The sequence below is a fragment of the Neoarius graeffei genome, chromosome 3, assembly GCF_027579695.1.
Source record: "Neoarius graeffei isolate fNeoGra1 chromosome 3, fNeoGra1.pri, whole genome shotgun sequence".
NCBI lineage: Eukaryota > Metazoa > Chordata > Actinopteri > Siluriformes > Ariidae > Neoarius > Neoarius graeffei.
In genome coordinates, this window is record NC_083571.1 from 61,795,937 (window position 1) to 61,815,140 (window position 19,204).

At 44.2% G+C, this 19,204-nt stretch overlaps 1 protein-coding gene across 2 annotated transcripts in view; it reads left to right on the forward strand.

Annotated features, from left to right (window-relative positions):
• The window catches only part of alpk1 (alpha-kinase 1), a 47,455-nt gene that overhangs the window by 21,641 nt on the left and 6,610 nt on the right, over positions 1 to 19,204 (forward strand). For both annotated transcript variants that reach the window (XM_060917078.1, XM_060917077.1), the window contains exons 7-10: positions 1,204 to 1,280; positions 6,020 to 6,115; positions 6,339 to 6,443; positions 6,648 to 8,535. In XM_060917078.1, coding sequence (XP_060773061.1) covers positions 1,204 to 1,280; positions 6,020 to 6,115; positions 6,339 to 6,443; positions 6,648 to 8,535 — 2,166 coding nt within the window. The remainder of the gene's footprint in view (positions 1 to 1,203; positions 1,281 to 6,019; positions 6,116 to 6,338; positions 6,444 to 6,647; positions 8,536 to 19,204) is intronic.

Consider the following 19,204-nt stretch of genomic DNA (forward strand, 5'->3'; position numbering starts at 1 on the left):
CTACGGGCGAAAGGCGGGGTACACCCTGGACAAGTCGCCAGGTCATCACAGGGCTGACACATAGACACAGACAACCATTCACACTCACATTCACACCTACGCTCAATTTAGAGTCACCAGTTAACCTAACCTGCATGTCTTTGGACTGTGGGGGAAACCGGAGCACCCGGAGGAAACCCACGTGGACACGGGGAGAACATGCAAACTCCGCACAGAAAGGCCCTCGCCGGCCACGGGGCTCGAACCCGGACCTTCTTGCTGTGAGGCGACAGCACTAACCACTACACCACCGTGTCACCCAGTTATTTATTTATTTTTTATTATTTTCTTTGAATTGTGTAATGTCTTGTTCTTTTTCGCATGGAAAAAAACATCCTAGGAGGTAGACTGTATGCCTTGCTCTTAATTCATCGAGATGCACAGTATTTCTGTGGTATCGGTGTGTGCATTTTGCGGATTGTTGTGCAGGGATGGTGTGGTACGTAATGTAGATTTGGCATTGATTCCTGTTTTGATGTAGCCTGGGAAATCCCATGCTGCTTTGCACAATCGTTCCGATCTGAAAAGACAGCATGGAAACTATGGTCTAAAGGCTCGCCTGAGTTAGGGAGCCAATCAGAGAGTGGGGAGGGGTGGAAAGACGGTGACGCGTACTACTCGACAAACGGAAGCTTGTAATTTATTTGGGACTGTTTACAGATCACATTTAACATGGCGGCGAGCGATACGAACCAAACTTTCGATCAAGCTTTAGACACTGTTCTGAATAGTTTAGAGCGAAAGTTTGTTTTAAAAAATCTCTTTGTCTTCTTCGTCGCTCTAACTATGTCACCGGGTACAACTGCCATGATTGGCCATGGGCTACGTATATGCCAAATGATAGACATTCGCAACGTCCAATAAATGGCCGTTGACAATCGTAAACCACACCTCCCCTACGAGAAATTCAATAGGCGGATTCCAGACCATATTTCACTTGTGATATGGTCTGGTGTTAACCAGACTAGTTTTGATGTGCCTTGCCTCCGAATAAAAATATATTTTTTTAAAAACTGCAAATGTAATATTATTGCAAGTATAAATGTTCTACTTTGAATTTTGGGTGTAATGTAAGGTCAGAGACTGAATGTTTGTGTGTGTGTGTGTGTGTGTGTGTGTGTGTGTGTGTGTGTGTGTGTATAAATTGCGTGTGCTGTGTTGTAGGTTTGTGGCTGGAGGCGGCAGAACTCATCTGGGCTTCGCTTGTCGGTTTTCATGTGTTGCCTCTTCCTGATAAAAAGGTAAATATATTATCTATCTGTATACTTCTGCATAAATTTCATATGATCTTGTAATAGACAAATAACATGTAATAGTACAGTATGATGACAATGTACAGTGTAGTGCTGATGGATATCTTTCCTTATATGGTCATAGTTTCCTGTTATTATTAATGCTGACCGTTTAAGTTGTTTTCTTGCTCTTGTCCTGCTTTCCATGTGGTCTAGCATTGTAAATGAAGATGAGTGTTTTACTCGCAGTCAGGCTGTATGTAGTAATCAGAGGTGGAAAGAGTACTAAAATATTATACTCAAGTACAAGTACTGTTACTCTGATGAAATTTTACTTAAGTACAAGTAAAGTTACCAGACAAAAAATCTACTCAAGTAAAAGTAAAAAGTAGATCATTTAAAATGTACTTTGAGTAAAAGTAAAACATTACTTTTAACAATGGGTGTTTTCTGCCTCCACTGTGTTGTGCAAAAATGAAAAAGAAGAGGAAACAAGGATACATGTACATCTCAACCCAGATGTTTTATTTAAAGGAAGTGTATCAAATTGAATGCTTAGGATAATGCTGCATTAAAACTGAGACAAACAAAAAAGGTCAATACACACAGTCATGTCGTTTACATCGCCCTGACCACACACAAAGCATTGTACACGAAATATGAAAGTGAAATGTTGCACCAAAATCTCGTAGCTTGCCTGTGTGCACCGTGTGTTATTGAACAATTCAATTCAAACATTATTTGTTTTGCTTAGTATTCCTTTCTGGCCTGTTGGATGTAGAATGGTAGGAGGACTGATCACGTCAGGTTGGCGAGCTAACTTGCTTGCATGATTAGCCAACCGAATAACAGACTAGTTACCGTTATGTTACAGTACCAACAGGTTGCTACTTCAACATTAGCAATGCCATCCACTATTTTTGGAATATAACCAGCCTATTGTCGGTTTTACAATGGAAAGGAAACATTATGATCAGGGGCGCAGATACGTTTTTTGAACTGGGGGGGGACAAAAAACTGGGGGGGACAAAGCTGCCAGCAAACCAACCCCAACCCCGATATGCCTGTCAAACTTGTTGTGGGTAACCATAGCAACCAAGCTCGAGCTCGCAACCTGTGCAGCCTGTGCAGCTCAACCAACCGAATATCAGTCTTTGTTTTGTTTTATATGAGTTGTTGCAACTATGTATACACTGCTGTGCACCTCAATAAACCGAATGGTAATTAGTCTTTTGATTTTTCCGTGAGGTTTGCCTTATGCAAAGAAAGACAGCATAGACGTTTTTTCCTCCCTATAAGTGGGGGGGACTGAACGAGGTGAATTTAAATCTGGGTGGGACGAATCCCACCCGTCCCACCCTCTATCTGCGCCCGTGATTATGATGCCAATGACAATACTTACCTCAACATGCTTGCGCAGATTAGACGTCGAATTTTTGTATGCCGCAATGGTTGTCTTCTTGGGCATACAATCTGCATTGCATAATGAAACTGTCACCCCTTTTCTCTACGAAGCTGAAGTGATCACGTATGTAGGGCCAGGGGTGCACTTCATTACTGGAAGAAATTGCGTTTTCTGCAGGGTCGTCCACCACAGGTTCCTCGGTCTCCTCCATGTCCGCAGGGGCGCTTTATCAACACCCGTGGCCCAGGGGCTAGGCCCCTCATAGGCTACCTGTCAACCCTACCCTTACCGTTGGCCAGGAAAACACTCTTATTTTATTTGCAATACGTGTCAAGCATTTACAGTGTAAGCGCATAATTAGCCTAGAAGCCTACGATAGGTTACGTTTGGCTCAGCGTAGCTGCGCAAGGCCCACGCTCACATCGCTCAACACATCCGACCACAGAGGGAGAGAAGAACGCATGCATTATCATTACAGAGCCAGTTCTGATTATTACCACGGACAGGACAGTGATACTGCGTAACTTTCACGCAGGGGCATGGCCAGAGATAACCACACAAGTGCGCGTGCGCTAATGTAGACCTATGTGTTGTAAACATAAAACACACACACCTACAGACAAGTCCTTTTAAAAAATAAAATACATAAAAATAGCTCGGCGGCATGAAAACAAACATTCACTGCAAGACAAGGTGCCCTAGAATCGCCATCAGTTTTTAATATCTATATGGACTTTGTTGTCAGGATTGCACAGCATGAGATATCAAAACTGTACCCAGATACAGGCTTCAAGTTCAGATATTGCATTCCAAATGAGGTATCCACAAGAGAAATGCGTACGAAAGCACGAGCATCAGGAGAGGGTTGCATAACAGAGATTCTATACGCAGATGATCAGGCCATACTCGCTGGATCCATCGAGGAGCTTCAGAATATTCTTCAGTTGTATGATAAGACCTACACCCGCTTTGGTTTACAAATATCATATGTCAAAACAGAAACAATGGCTTTTAACGTCAATGAGGATATCAAATGTAAACCAAGTATCATTTCCCTTGGCGGCACTAATATTAAAAACGTCCGCACCTTTAAATATCTTGGTTATAATGTCAGCAACTGTGATGAATCCTCACACTTCCTGTATGCTAGGATAAGTGCTGCATTCATGAAATGGAATGAACTGAAACACGCTCTAACCGACCACCGAATACTACTAAAAACCCGTATAAAGTTCCTAGTGGCATGCGTTCGATCTCGTCTCCTGTACAGCACACAGGCATGGCAACTATCATCCAGTGAAATTCAGAAAATTGAGGTAGTGTGGCACGGCTTCCTAAGGAAAATGATTAAAGGTGGATATAAACGAAAGAATGCCCCTGACCAAAAGAACACTACAAATGAAGATATAGACTGGAGCTACAAGATGTCCAATGCTGACCTCCGGAAACTGACAGGAACCCAGGATATAAAACTATCCTGCTACGTACAACAACTAAAATATATTGCTCACGTTTGCCGGATGGGCAATAACCAAGTGCAAAAGCAGCTCCTGTTTGATAAAAATGGTTACAAATGGACGAAATGGGAAAATCTGCTGGGCATAGACACCCAACAGATAAGACGTATGATGATGGACAAATCAAACTTTGAGCAACTGCTGCAACTGCTACAGCAGAAGCACCCCTAGAGAGTTTAACTTTTGACAGAGGAACATGATGATGATGAAGGTACTTGGCTCGGCAGCCACATGAAACGTAAACACCATGGACAGCGGCCAAACTCATAACTCTACAGACCGAAATACACAAAACCAAGTCCTACTAGGGTCTATTTTACCGATCTATGTTCAAGCATCATGCAAGTCTTCCTTCTCCTTGAATAAGACCGTGCATTCAACTGCCTTTTTGACATGACTGCATAGAAATACCACTTGCAACAATATTTCATGCACTCCATCAAGAAAAAAGTTAAACATGAACACGGGCATACTGTTTTGAGCATACAATTTTTTAAAAAGAAACTAGCTACATCAAAGTCCTTCAATAAACCCATCCTTTAGCGCAAATGAGCTTAACCTAGTTCAAAGCATGACGCTAGCAGTAGCTGCATAAGGCAAAATCATGTGGGCCTTTCGTCAACAACAAGCCATGGCGGGCAAACATTAATAATCAAGTGTCCTTACCTTAAAACATTGTCTTGACCACAGAACTTCTCAAGTATTTCACTTAAATCCACACGGGTTAACAACACACCCAACACAGCTAGTGAGAAATGTGGATATGCGCTAGCTTTGTATTGCTATTCCCCTCAGTATGCTTACTCTGTCTGCTGCCCGAACTGTGAAAATTATAGGCTACAATCTTTTCATCAATTTCTTCAGTAGATGCCGTTTTAGACATTTTATTATCCCCATCGAAATATGCTATTATACTAACAGGATTATAACTCAAATCACACGACACATATTCAAATCACAACTGATTTATTTTACTGTTGGACAGATCATAGCATATCTAGCCTAGCTACACATAGCCTAGCTGCTGGTAGGCTGATAACTGATAAGTAGCTGATATTCTGAACAGATTGGTGATCCTTACCTTAAAAAAGTCTGTGACTTTAGGCAACGATTCTATCATTACCTGCATCTCTCTCTTTTTTTTTTCCTTTTATGCGCCCCGCTAACATGTGAACGCTTCATCTTTCAAAGCCTCTAAATTTGTGTCTCAGTAGTCTGTAGTCTGCAGTCTTTGGCGCGCTTTCGTGCGTGACGTTACATTTTGTTACATTTTATTCTGGTACAGTTGTGGGTGTTCGTTTCGCGAACCACATCCACCATGTCTCTTACAGCAGGCTACTGTGCGCTCATTTATTTCTAACCTTATTTCTATCCGTACATTAATGTAGGCCCACGATTCCGACAGTTTATTATTTTATTAATATTACAAGGCCCCTGATTGGCTGTGGCCCAGGGGCTTGAGCCCCCCGAAGCCCCCCCTTAAAGCGCCGGTGCATGTCCGCCATCGTCTGTGTGAGACTCGCGCGCGCGACAACTGTCCTTCCCGTGATTCATTTCCAGAACGCATTTCCCCTTCTCCGTTTTAGCCTTTTTTTATTTTTTATTTATTTATTTTTTACTCAGTAACGGTTGTGATGTAAAATGTACCGAAGTACACTACTTAAAAGAAAACATACTTAAGTAAAAGTAAAAGTACACTCTTTAAAAAATTACTTGAAAAAGTATAAGTACACAAAAAAGCTACTCAAGTACAGTAACGCGAGTAATGTAATTCGTTACTTTCCACCTCTGGCAGTAATCGATAATTGTGTGTTTGTGTATTCCAGGGTATTGGAGCATCTCTTGGGCTTCTGGCTAACATCTTGGTCTCTATGAATGATAAAGACTTTGCTACATTTCAGAAAAAGCCTCATATCAACCTGGTAGGATAGAAGAACGCCTATTCCTTGCCATGTTGTGTCCTGCCAGATCGTCCCTTTAAATAGTAGAGCAAAACCATTGCAGGTTTTAGGTTAAAATCTTCCCATGCTGATGGGAGGTGGTGGTTAAAATAAGAGATGGAAATATGAAATAATAAAATATCATGTTTACAAATGCTAGTTGTAAAAACAGCAACAACATTAACTTAAAAAATGTTTTGAACAGGGGTTTTTAGGAGATTGTAGTCATCGACTGCTGTGCGCAGCTCAGGCTGCCAAAATGGCCACCGTGTACAGTCAGTTCAGCTCTCTGTATGTACTTACACACATGGTACGTTTTTTTTGTTTGTTTTTTTTAAACTCTTTCTTTTTCACCAATAAATGCCCCACATTCTAAAATTCAAACTTATTACAATCTTAATATTTGAAGAAACACCTTTGTCTTGTTCCTTGTTTGTTTCTAAGCAAATTTAGAAATGTGTTGTTTGTTCTTTCTGGCTAAATCTTGATTTCTTACTCAACAAACTTTCTCCAGGTTACTCAAGGAACATGCCTCCTGTCCTACAGTTTTTCCAAAGACTGTCCTGCTCCAAATCAGCACACATATCTCGCTTTGGCTAAGGAAGCCTTTGAGAATGGTTTGCTAACGAAGAAAGAGCATGAAGTGGTAACTAGTCAACAGGAACTACACACACTCATCAGAACTGCTTATTGCTTAGCCACAACCAACAAATGGATGTTTGGTCCAAGTGAGCAGGTCAACGCGGCTTTTCAGGCTTGCCAGGAAGCTGTGGTTCTTTTTTACTCTTACTGCTTTAAAGACGACTCTGATAAGAACGCACTTTCTTCTGAAGTCATGGTGAAGCTACAACGTGTTAAGGCACTTCTCAAAACGAAGCCCTTCACTAATTCTGACCCACGTTCATATATTCCTGACAGTTATCGTGCCATAGAGGACAGACCAGTCCCGTTCACTATGGATGATTTTGCAAAGGTCATGGAATGTTTTCAGAAGCACCACAGATCGGTATGTGAAGCTTTTTCTGTGCAGAACTGTGCAGGAAACCATCAAGATGCAAGTCATGCTAACTGCATTACAGCTGTCCAAACGCCAACTGAGTCACTTGGAACAGACTGTCATACCGCAAGCCAGAAATCAAGTGAACATCAGCTGGGGATCGAAAACAAAAATTTTTTAGCTAAGCCCAAAATTTTAGATCAGCTTGCAGAAACAGTCTCTGATACAATGGATCGTGAGGAAAAGAAGCCAGATAAAAAAGACCAACAAGCTAAAATTTCAAGAATGTCTGGAGGACGCAGCAGTTTAGGATCTTCGTGGACAAGTCTGTCTGATAACAGTGGGAGTTCACCAGTTCTAGTTGATCCTTTCTGTTGCACAGAAGTAGATGATAATGATGGTCATGACAACAAGCAGAAGAGACATAAAGATATTGAAGGTAAATCTGCTAATGCTAGCAATCAAACCAGACCAGATCTTTCCTGTCAAGCTAGCACAAGTCATCCAGAGAAGAACATGCAAGGGCTTTGCACCACTTTGGGAAGTGAAGACGTCGATGATGGTGGTACAGGAGCTAGTATGTCTAATGTTAACCATCAAGCTTGCACAGATTTTTCTTTTCTAGATAGCGCTAGTCAACAGCAGTCAAATCCAGAACTTTGCACCACCTTGGAAAGTGAAGAGAATTGTCCAGTCACCAGTAATTCTGATGGGAAAGACAAAAAGACAAGAACTTCATCAGGGTCCATTAGTAGCTTGGGTTCTTCATGGCAAAGTATCTCATTCTCTAGATCACCTCAAATTGGAGGTTTTACTGAGGTCTTAGAGAACAAGCAAGTCGTCAATCCAAACTGTGACACGTTACCAAGCGAGGGTGGTCCTGGTAGTTCCTTTGAGTATCTAAACCTCAATTCTTCAGTATCATCAATTAACAAGGAACACTTTAGTCCTTTCTACCTCACAGGAAATGATGCAAGCAAGGCGCAGATTGGAAGTTTCCAACACAGACAGTCGTTACCATCGACTGAACTCTGCTCATGTGAATTTTTTCAGGTTGATCAGTCTGAAGCAACACAAGGAAACACAACTGCAGCAAACAAACCTATGAAAGGCAACATAAAGGTTTCTCCTCCTGTTGAAACTAAAGACGACGCCTACGAACATTCTCAGATGTCTGGAAAAATGTTAGAGAATGCAGATAGCGATCAGGGTTCATCCAACAAGCACAACAGCGTTCTTTCCAATATGAACTGTTGTAATGGTTGTTTTCAGGGTTGCAAGATGGGAACTGTAGTTTTGACACAGCAGGACTACAGATCTCTCCTCTCAGGAGTGTGCCAAGGTTGCCTACTGAAGAGGCTTCCAGATAAACCATTTCAACTCCGCAATTACAACAAAGCTTATAGTAGGTTCCTTCATTAGTCCTACAATTTGGCCAAAATGAAATGTATGTTTATCTAATTCAGAAGTTTTCCATTTTGTCTGTAAAGGACTGGTTTGACTACAGGTTTTCATTGTAGTTTGGTTGGAATGAAAACTTGCAGCCACCCCAGGCCTTGGAGGATAGGATTGGACACATCTGGTTTAGTTTATTTTTTGACTGTCATTTCGAGACACTCTCCTTTCCAGCTAACAAATTTAGCCTATCAGGATGCTTGGATGCTTTTGGCCTGTGTTGGCTACCATGGACTGGGGTGCCAAGGAAAGACAGAACAAATTAAAAAAAAATCAGCTCATAAATGTATATCAATCAGTTGTAATGTGTTAAGGATGAACATTTGAAGGTGTGCTAGCATTGTTGCCGACTGACCAGAGCAGAACCCAATGTGGTTGGCAATTCACATCAAGCACTGATGTGTCATGTGTGCTGGGATGCTTTTCTGTGCACTGCAGTTTCACAGAGTGGTTATTTGAGTAACTTTTAATAACTATTACTAATACAGTAACTGTCTTTAATATGACTACAGTATAACACTGGTCTACAGCCAAAATGCTTCCGAAATAAATACAGTCAAACTTTACTAATTCTGGGTCGCTGAGAACGAAAATGAAACTTAAAATTGTTCATTGGCTCTAGTTTTCAAGATTGGCTCTATGAATAAATCTATGATTGGGTTTGGATAGTACTTACTTTTTTGGCAAAACAATGAATGATGCAATCTGAAGCCGGTATTGCATCATACATGATATCGCTGGTTACGTAGGTAACCGTGGTTCTACAACTGGTGGAAGACCGCCAGATGGCGCAGTTTAGACTGTGTGAAACCCCTTGCGCTAGCCGCATCTCTTGCCGAGAATTTATACCCAAGTTGTCAACTCGTGACGTATGATGTGCCCTAAATGATAAAACAGTAGCACACACGTCTATCATTGCCTGGAGCCTTTCTCACCAGAACCAGAGTCCCGAGTGACTGGTCTATCTGGCGGTCTTCCACCAGTCGTAGAACCACGGTTACCTATGTAACCAGCGTTCTACTTCCTTGTGTCCAGACCGCCAGATGGCGCAGTTTAGACTGTGTGGAAGACTTATGTCCAAGCTGTCACGAGGGTCCAACTAATACGTAAGACATAACAAAGGAAAAAACACCACAGACTAGTGTTATGTTACTGACTTCACTTTATTGAACAAGTCAGATTAGTTACACTTCTATTATTGTATTTGTAACAATCAAGAACTGGTGGAGGCTGTAAAGCTCACACCTCCCATGAAAGGAACTGCTGTTGTCCACAGCTAATGAACAGATGGAGTAGCGCTAAACACAGCCTGCATGCATGATGAAGAACTAGTAGCAACATTTATCCTGTAGAACCTGGAAAATGTGCAGGCTGACGTCCAGGTTGCGGCCAAACAAATATCCAATAGACTCACACCCTTCAGGGCAGCCCAAGAGGTAGACACAGAACAAGTGGAGTGACATTTCACTGCCGTCGGCATGTCATGGCCTGTAGAAGAATAAGCGTAAGATATAGTGTCTGTAATCCAATGAGCCAACCTATCCTTAGACAAGGCCCCCCCTTTACATCTGTCACTGAAGCACACAAACAATTGGTCAGTGGTTTGCCAGTCTGCTGTGACTGTCACATACTGCCTAAGTGCCCTAACAGGACAAAGGTCCATGTTCAGTATATTATCTGAAGGATCCAAAGCAGGAATAATCAGAGGCCTGTTAACAAAATCTGGACCCAACACTTTAGGTAGAAAAGTAGGGTTCGGCCACAACATTACTCATGAGATCTCTGGCCCCCACTGCAGACACAGTGGGTTGACGGAGAGTGCTTGCAACTCACTTACCCTTTTCGCTGAGGCCACTGCAATCAGGAAAGCAGTCTTCATTGAAAGCCACTTAATGTCAGCACTCCCCAGAGGTTCATATGGAGGGCTACAGAGACTGTTCAACACAATATGGAGGTCCCACTGAGGTGCGATGCATTTGTGAGGTGGATTCAAACATTTTGCACCTTTCAGGAAGGTCACAATCATCTTATGCGCCCTGACAGGGTGCCCATCAATTGGACCCCTGTAGGCTGACATCGTAGCCACATATCCTCTCAGGGTCGATGCAGAGCGACCAGCCTCCAAAAGGCCCTGCAGAAATTCCAAAATGTTCTTCAAAGTACTTGCCACTGGGTCAATACTGCGTTCAGAACACCATGCTGAATAATATTTCCATTTGCCACTATACAACAGGCATGTAGATGGAGAATGAGCATTTAGAAGAGTGTTCCTGACCCCCTGTGAACATTCCAGTATGCCGGATGAGCCCCCAAGGGCCAGACCCAGAGCTTCAGTCTCTGAGGGTGTCTGTGCCACAGACTGCCATTCAACTGGGTCAGCAGGTCTGTCTTGACTGGTAGAGGGCTGGGTGGACCTGTCAACTGTGCTTTCAGAAGATAAAACCAGGGACTGTATACACGGTATGGCGCGACCAGAAGCACAGGCTGGTTGGTCGTCCGTATGCGCTCGAGTAGCTGCCATATCAGTGGGAACGGAGGGAACCCATACAGCCTCAGGTTTGGCCACTGATGGGCCAACGCATCCTGCCCCAGGGACCCAGGCTCGCCCCGCAGTGAGAACCACTTCGGACAGTGGGTCATCTCTCTGGTGGCAAATAGGTCTACCTCCACTTGTCTGTATGTTTTCCAAATCATCTGAACTACCTCCTTATTCAGGCACCACTCCCCCATGAGGGACCCGCCCCGAGAGAGAGTGTCCGCTACACAATTCTTCTTCCCGGGCACATGTATCATCCTCAGAGATAGCAGGTGTGCATCCGCCCACAGCCAGATCTGCCTGGTTAGGGTGTTCAGCAAGGAGGACCTCATCCCCCCCCAGTGGTTGATGTGATATACTGTTGGAGTGTTGTCCGACCGAATAAGGACATGTTTGCATTCCAGCTGTCCTCTGAAGTGCTGTAGCGTCAGCCAGACAGCCCGCAGTTCCAGGTAGTTTATGTGGCAGGACTGGAACCTGTCCTGCCACACACCATGAATCCCCTGGTGATTCCACACTCCACCCCAGCCGTGTTGACTGGCATCCGTGGTGATGACCTCCCTCTGAGCTGGGGGTGGTCCCAGTGTGACTCCCCTCAGAAGAAAAGATCTCAGTGCCCACTGCTTCAGGGAGGCAATGCCCTTTGGTGTCATCGACACCAGCACACGCTTTTGGGTCTGAGCTGAGAGTCTCTTGACCCTCAGCCATGATTGAAAAGGCCGGAGATGAAGCCTGTCTAATGTAATAACAGGTGTTGCAGCCGCCAACATGCCTGCAAGAAGCAGCAGCAGGCTATAGCGGACGGTCTGACTCGACCGGACTCGTGTGGCCAGCCCCAGTATGTTGCGAATTCTTCCCTGAGTCAGGCACGCTTGTAGCGTGATTGCATTCAGGTGAATGCCTATGAAGTCGATGGTCGGAGTCGGTTCCAGTGTGCTCTTCTTGAAGTTCACCGTCAAACCGAGAGCTGAAACATGATTGAGTAGTATCTGAGCATTCGCACGCACTTGCTCTGGGGACCGTGCACAAAGCAGCCAGTCGTCCAGATAGGGTAGGACGCGGATGCCCTGGTGATGTAATGGAGACAGGGCCTCGCACATGCACCTGGTAAAGACCCAGGGGGCCAGTGATAGCCCAAAAGGAAGCACCTTGACCTGGAATGAGTGACCTTCGAAATGGAAACGAAGGAAGAGACGGTGCTGAGGATGAATGGGTACGTGAAAATACGCATCTCGTAGATCCACTGTAATGAATCAGTCTCCCGCCTCCACTGAGTGGAGCACGTCTGAAGTACGCAGCATACGAAAGGGCAGCTGCTTGAGGTAAGTGTTTAGATGGTGTAGGTCTAGTATTGGCCGGAGCCCACCATCTTTCTTGGGTACGACGAAGTAGGTGGAGAACACTCCCGACGTGTCTGGGGGTCTATTTCTTCTATGGCATCTTTGTTTAAGAGGGACTGAATTTCCGATAGTAGGGCAGAACGTGTTTCCAGGCTTTGAGCACGCGTGACACGTAGCCCTAAGTTTAGAGGAGGCCAGCGTCGAAATTGAAGGCGATAACCACCTTTGAGGGTGTTCAGGACCCACAGGTTTGGCGTTGTTGAGCCCCAGTACTCCAGCTGTTGAGGAGTAAAATGCCCTGCCGCCAGCCGCGCACCATCAGTCTCGTGACTGTGGGCGGTGTGCAGCTTTAGGGGGACGGCTGTGAGTTACCCTTGGAAAAGAGGTAGGGGGTCTGCCACGTGTTCCACGCTGGGGAAAGCCATGTTCTGTTTGCCTCCGCTGAGGCTGCTGGAAGGCTGCTGTATGGCGGCGGTAGGAAGGGGCGCCGCAAAAGGTAGGTGGTGGCAATGCCTGAGGTTGTCTGAAAGCAGGTCTCAGTTTCACATGTTGGGAGTGTGTTTCAGAAGCAAGTTGGTGGCGGTTTAGAGCCTCTTGCGCTGCTGGGCCAAACACCTGCCCAGGGGCCAAGGGTAGTTGGCACGAGACATTCCTAGCTGCATCAGGAAGAGGGGACTGTGCTACCCAGATCTGCCTGCGGGCCTGGAGGAGCAGTCCCATAGACTTACCACACTGCTTAGTCATTGCCCCCACACTCTGAAGAGCAGTGTCTATCAACTCAGAGGCAGCCACATCTGAGGTTGGCTGTAGGGTTGTCTGCAAAGCAAGTAGTAGATGGGCCATGGTATTCAGGACCCACCCCATTGTAGCCTGAGTGTTATAAGCTCTACACAACAAATTGTCAGTGCGTCTGCACTCTGGGCTAGGGCACCGCGGGTCAGCACGAAGGGCTTCATCAGGTGGGGCAAACAGTGACACCACTACTGACTCCACCGGTGGCATGGGGCCCAGGCCTGCAGAGCCTGGGTTTGCCATGGAAGCCAACAGTCTAGTGGGACAGTCCATTCTGCTGGTATTTGCCTCCTTTAGTGCTTTAGTAAACATCTTAACACAGTCCTCACAGTGAGGGATAAAGAGATCATTGCTGTGTGTGGATAAGCGGCAAAGACGGTTTGTCTGCACCAGACTCTGAGGAAGAGGTTCTATGTTAAGCTTTGCCAGGGCCATTCGAATGATTCCTGCTAGAGTGGCATTGACCACTGATGATTCTGGCTTATCCTCTGACTCCCTGCCACTCTTTGTAGCAGGAGAGTGGAAGGCAACATGGTCATCTGGGAATGAAAAAATCTCTGCCCAAAGGAAACAAGCTATCTGTGGCAGCAAGAGAAACTGTATCCTTTTCTCTGTGTAGGGGAGATGGAGGCAGGATTGGCTGTGAAGCAGGCAGAGGGGCCTCATCCTCTGTCTGAGAGCCAGGCTGTGATGCATGTTGTGAATGCATACTAATAAGCAGAGGTGGAAAGTAACGAATTACATTACTCGCGTTACTGTACTTGAGTAGCTTTTTTGTGTACTTATACTTTTTCAAGTAATTTTTAAAGAGTGTACTTTTACTTTTACTTAAGTATGTTTTCTTTTAAGTAGTGTACTTCGGTACATTTTACATCACAACCGTTACTGAGTAAAAAAATAAATAAAAAAAAAGGCTAAAACGGAGAAGGGGAAATGCGTTCTGGAAATGAATCATGGGAAGGACAGTTGTCGCGCGCGCGAGTCTCACACAGACGATGGCGGACATGCACCGGCGCTTTAAGGGGGGGCTTCGGGGGGCTCAAGCCCCTGGGCCACAGCCAATCAGGGGCCTTGTAATATTAATAAAATAATAAACTGTCGGAATCGTGGGCCTACATTAATGTACGGATAGAAATAAGGTTAGAAATAAATGAGCGCACAGTAGCCTGCTGTAAGAGACATGGTGGATGTGGTTCGCGAAACGAACACCCACAACTGTACCAGAATAAAATGTAACAAAATGTAACGTCACGCACGAAAGCGCGCCAAAGACTGCAGACTACAGAGACACAAATTTAGAGGCTTTGAAAGATGAAGCGTTCACATGTTAGTGGGGCACATAAAAGGAAAAAAGAGAGAGATACAGGTAATGATAGAATCGTTGCCTAAAGTCACAGACTTTTTTAAGGTAAGGATCACCAATCTGTTCAGAATATCAGCTACTTATCAGTTATCGGCCGTACCAGCAGCTAGGCTATGTGTAGCTAGGCTAGATATGCTGTGATCTGTCCAACAGTAAAATAAATCAGTTGTGATTTGAATACATGTCGTGTGATTTGAGTTATAATCCTGTTAGTATAATAGCATATTTCGATGGGGATAATAAAATGTCTAAAACGGCATCTACTGAAGAAATTGATGAAAAGATTGTAGCCTATAATTTTCACAGTTCGGGCAGCAGACAGAGTAAGCATACTGAGGGGAATAGCAATACAAAGCTAGCGCATATCCACATTTCTCGCTAGCTGTGTTGGGTGTGTTGTTAACCCGTGTGGATTTAAGTGAAATACTTGAGAAGTTCTGTGGTCAAGACAATGTTTTAAGGTAAGGACACTTGATTATTAATGTTTGCCCGCCATGGCTTGTTGTTGACGAAAGGCCCACATGATTTTGCCTTATGCAGCTACTGCTAGCGTCATGCTTTGAACTAGGTTAAGCTCATTTGCGCTAAAGGATGGGTTTATTGAAGGACTTTGATGTAGCTAGTTTCTTTTTAAAAAATTGTATGCTCAAAACAGTATGCCCGTGTTCATGTTTAACTTTTTTCTTGATGGAGTGCATGAAATATTGTTGCAAGTGGTATTTCTATGCAGTCATGTCAAAAAGGCAGTTGAATGCACGGTCTTATTCAAGGAGAAGGAAGACTTGCATGATGCTTGAACATAGATCGGTAAAATAGACCCTAGTAGGACTTGGTTTTGTGTATTTCGGTCTGTAGAGTTATGAGTTTGGCCGCTGTCCATGGTGTTTACATTTCATGTGGCCGCTGAGCCAAGTACCTTCATCATCATCATCATGTTCCCCTGTCAAAAGTTAAACTCTCTAGGGGTGCTTCTGCTGTAGCAGTTGCAGCAGTTGCTCAAAGTTTGATTTGTCCATCATCATACGTCTTATCTGTTGGGTGTCTATGCCCAGCAGATTTTCCCATTTCATCCATTTGTAACCATTTTTGTCAAACAGGAGCTGCTTTTGCACTTGGTTATTGCCCATCCGGCAAACGTGAGCAATATATTTTAGTTGTTGTACGTAGCAGGATAGTTTTATATCCTGGGTTCCTGTCAGTTTCCGGAGGTCAGCATTGGACATCTTGTAGCTCTAGTCTATATCTTCATTTGTAGTGTTCTTTTGGTCAGGGGCATTCTTTCGTTTATATCCACCTTTAATCATTTTCCTTAGGAAGCCGTGCCACACTACCTCAATTTTCTGAATTTCACTGGATGATAGTTGCCATGCCTGTGTGCTGTACAGGAGACGAGATCGAACGCATGCCACTAGGAACTTTATACGGGTTTTTAGTAGTATTCGGTGGTCGGTTAGAACGTGTTTCAGTTCATTCCATTTCATGAATGCAGCACTTATCCTAGCATGCAGGAAGTGTGAGGATTCATCACAGTTGCTGACATTATAACCAAGATATTTAAAGGTGCAGATGTTTTTAATATTAGTGCCGCCAAGGGAAATGATACTTGGTTTACATTTGATATCCTCATTGACGTTAAAAGCCATTGTTTCTGTTTTGACATATGATATTTGTAAACCAAAGCGGGTGTAGGTCTTATCATACAACTGAAGAATATTCTGAAGCTCCTCGATGGATCCAGCGAGTATGGCCTGATCATCTGCGTATAGAATCTCTGTTATGCAACCCTCTCCTGATGCTCGTGCTTTCGTACGCATTTCTCTTGTGGATACCTCATTTGGAATGCAATATCTGAACTTGAAGCCTGTATCTGGGTACAGTTTTGATATCTCATGCTGTGCAATCCTGACAACAAAGTCCATATAGATATTAAAAACTGATGGCGATTCTAGGGCACCTTGTCTTGCAGTGAATGTTTGTTTTCATGCCGCCGAGCTATTTTTATGTATTTTATTTTTTAAAAGGACTTGTCTGTAGGTGTGTGTGTTTTATGTTTACAACACATAGGTCTACATTAGTGCACGCGCACTTGTGTGGTTATCTCTGGCCATGCCCCTGCGTGAAAGTTACGCAGTATCACTGTCCTGTCCGTGGTAATAATCAGAACTGGCTCTGTAATGATAATGCATGCGTTCTTCTCTCCCTCTGTGGTCGGATGTGTTGAGCGATGTGAGCGTGGGCCTTGCGCAGCTACGCTGAGCCAAACGTAACCTATCGTAGGCTTCTAGGCTAATTACGCGCTTACACTGTAAATGCTTGACACGTATTGCAAATAAAATAAGAGTGTTTTCCTGGCCAACGGTAAGGGTAGGGTTGACAGGTAGCCTATGAGGGGCCTAGCCCCTGGGCCACGGGTGTTGATAAAGCGCCCCTGCGGACATGGAGGAGACCGAGGAACCTGTGGTGGACGACCCTGCAGAAAACGCAATTTCTTCCAGTAATGAAGTGCACCCCTGGCCCTACATACGTGATCACTTCAGCTTTGTAGAGAAAAGGGGTGACAGTTTCATTATGCAATGCAGATTGTGTGCCCAAGAAGACAACCATTGCGGCATACAAAAATTCGACGTCTAATCTGCGCAAGCATGTTGAGGTAAGTATTGTCATTGGCATCATAATCACGGGCGCAGATAGAGGGTGGGACGGGTGGGATTCGTCCCACCCAGATTTAAATTCACCTCGTTCAGTCCCCCCCACTTATAGGGAGGAAAAAACATCTATGCTGTCTTTCTTTGCGTAAGGCAAACCTCACGGAAAAATCAAAAAACTAATTACCATTCGGTTTATTGAGGTGCACAGCAGTGTATACATAGTTGCAACAACTCACATAAAACAAAACAAAGACTGATATTCGGTTGGTTGAGCTGCACAGACTGCACAGGTTGCGAGCTCGAGCTTGGTTGCTATGGTTACCCACAACAAGTTTGACAGGCATATCGGGGTTGGGGTTGGTTTGCTGGCAGCTTTGTCCCCCCAGTTTTTTGTCCCCCCCCCCCCCCAGTTTTTTGTCCCCCCCAGTTCAAAAAACGTATCTGCGCCCCTGATCATAATGTTTCCTTTCCATAGTAAAACCGACAATAGGCTGGTTATATTCCAAAAATAGTGGATGGCATTGCTAATGTTGAAGTAGCAACCTGTTGGTACTGTAACATAACGGTAACTAGTCTGTTATTCGGTTGGCTAATCATGCAAGCAAGTTAGCTCGCCAACCTGACGTGATCAGTCCTCCTACCATTCTACATCCAACAGGCCAGAAAGGAATACTAAGCAAAACAAATAATGTTTGAATTGAATTGTTCAATAACACACAGTGCACACAGGCAAGCTACGAGATTTCGGTGCAACATTTCACTTTCATATTTCGTGTACAATGCTTTGTGTGTGGTCAGGGCGATGTAAACGACATGACTGTGTGTATTGACCTTTTTTGTTTGTCTCAGTTTTAATGCAGCATTATCCTAAGCATTCAATTTGATACACTTCCTTTAAATAAAACATCTGGGTTGAGATGTACATATATCCTTGTTTCCTCTTCTTTTTCATTTTTGCACAACACAATGGAGGCAGAAAACACCCATTGTTAAAAGTAATGTTTTACTTTTACTCAAAGTACATTTTAAATGATCTACTTTTTACTTTTACTTGAGTAGATTTTTTGTCTGGTAACTTTACTTGTACTTAAGTAAAATTTCATCAGAGTAACAGTACTTGTACTTGAGTATAATATTTTAGTACTCTTTCCACCTCTGCTAATAAGCATCTCTCTTATCTGTGCAACACTCTCTGTCAATTGATCTACCCTGCGTGTCAGCTCCTGTGAACGTTTGGGCTTTTTCACTTTTGGGGGAGCATGCGAAGCCACTGGGCGTGTAGCCACTGGGCGCTTACCTGCGCGCTCCTGAGCTGGAGGAGAAGAGAGAAGGCAGTCCTCTTTTCCATCAATGCCTGCTAATCGTGCCTGCTGTTGTATAGAGAGCAGGCTACAATGCACACATGGATCAGTCATAGCCTCTCTGAGATGATTAATTCCCAGGCAGCTGGGGCTGCGATCATGTAGATCGTCCACTTCCATGGGTGTACCACACAGAACACACCAGGCCATACTTACCAATTGTGTTAATGTTATTGTATTAATTATTGTAGCCTATTAACACACAATCAGTTAACGTTATGTGTCATGGAGAGAACACACAAGAGAACTGCTTGTTAACAGTGCTGTAATCCAATCTGATTCACTGTAAGCTTGAGGCCATACAAATGTTTTGGTGTTGGGGGCTGAGCACCTTGCACTTGTAAAGCGGAAAAAGGCACGGGTAAACAGGTGCTCTTTATTTATTGTTTTGCTACGCTGCGCCGGGGAATGGGGACAGGTAGTGGTCGTTTTGCCATTGTGCTGCTGCACTGGGGACTGGGCGCTAGTGCGCTACTGATTGTGCTAGACCAGTGGAGAGGTCTGTCACCACGCAACTGAACTTACCTCTCGATGCCGAGCCGGGGATAGCGCCGGTTATGGTTTAAGAAAATGTGTTGC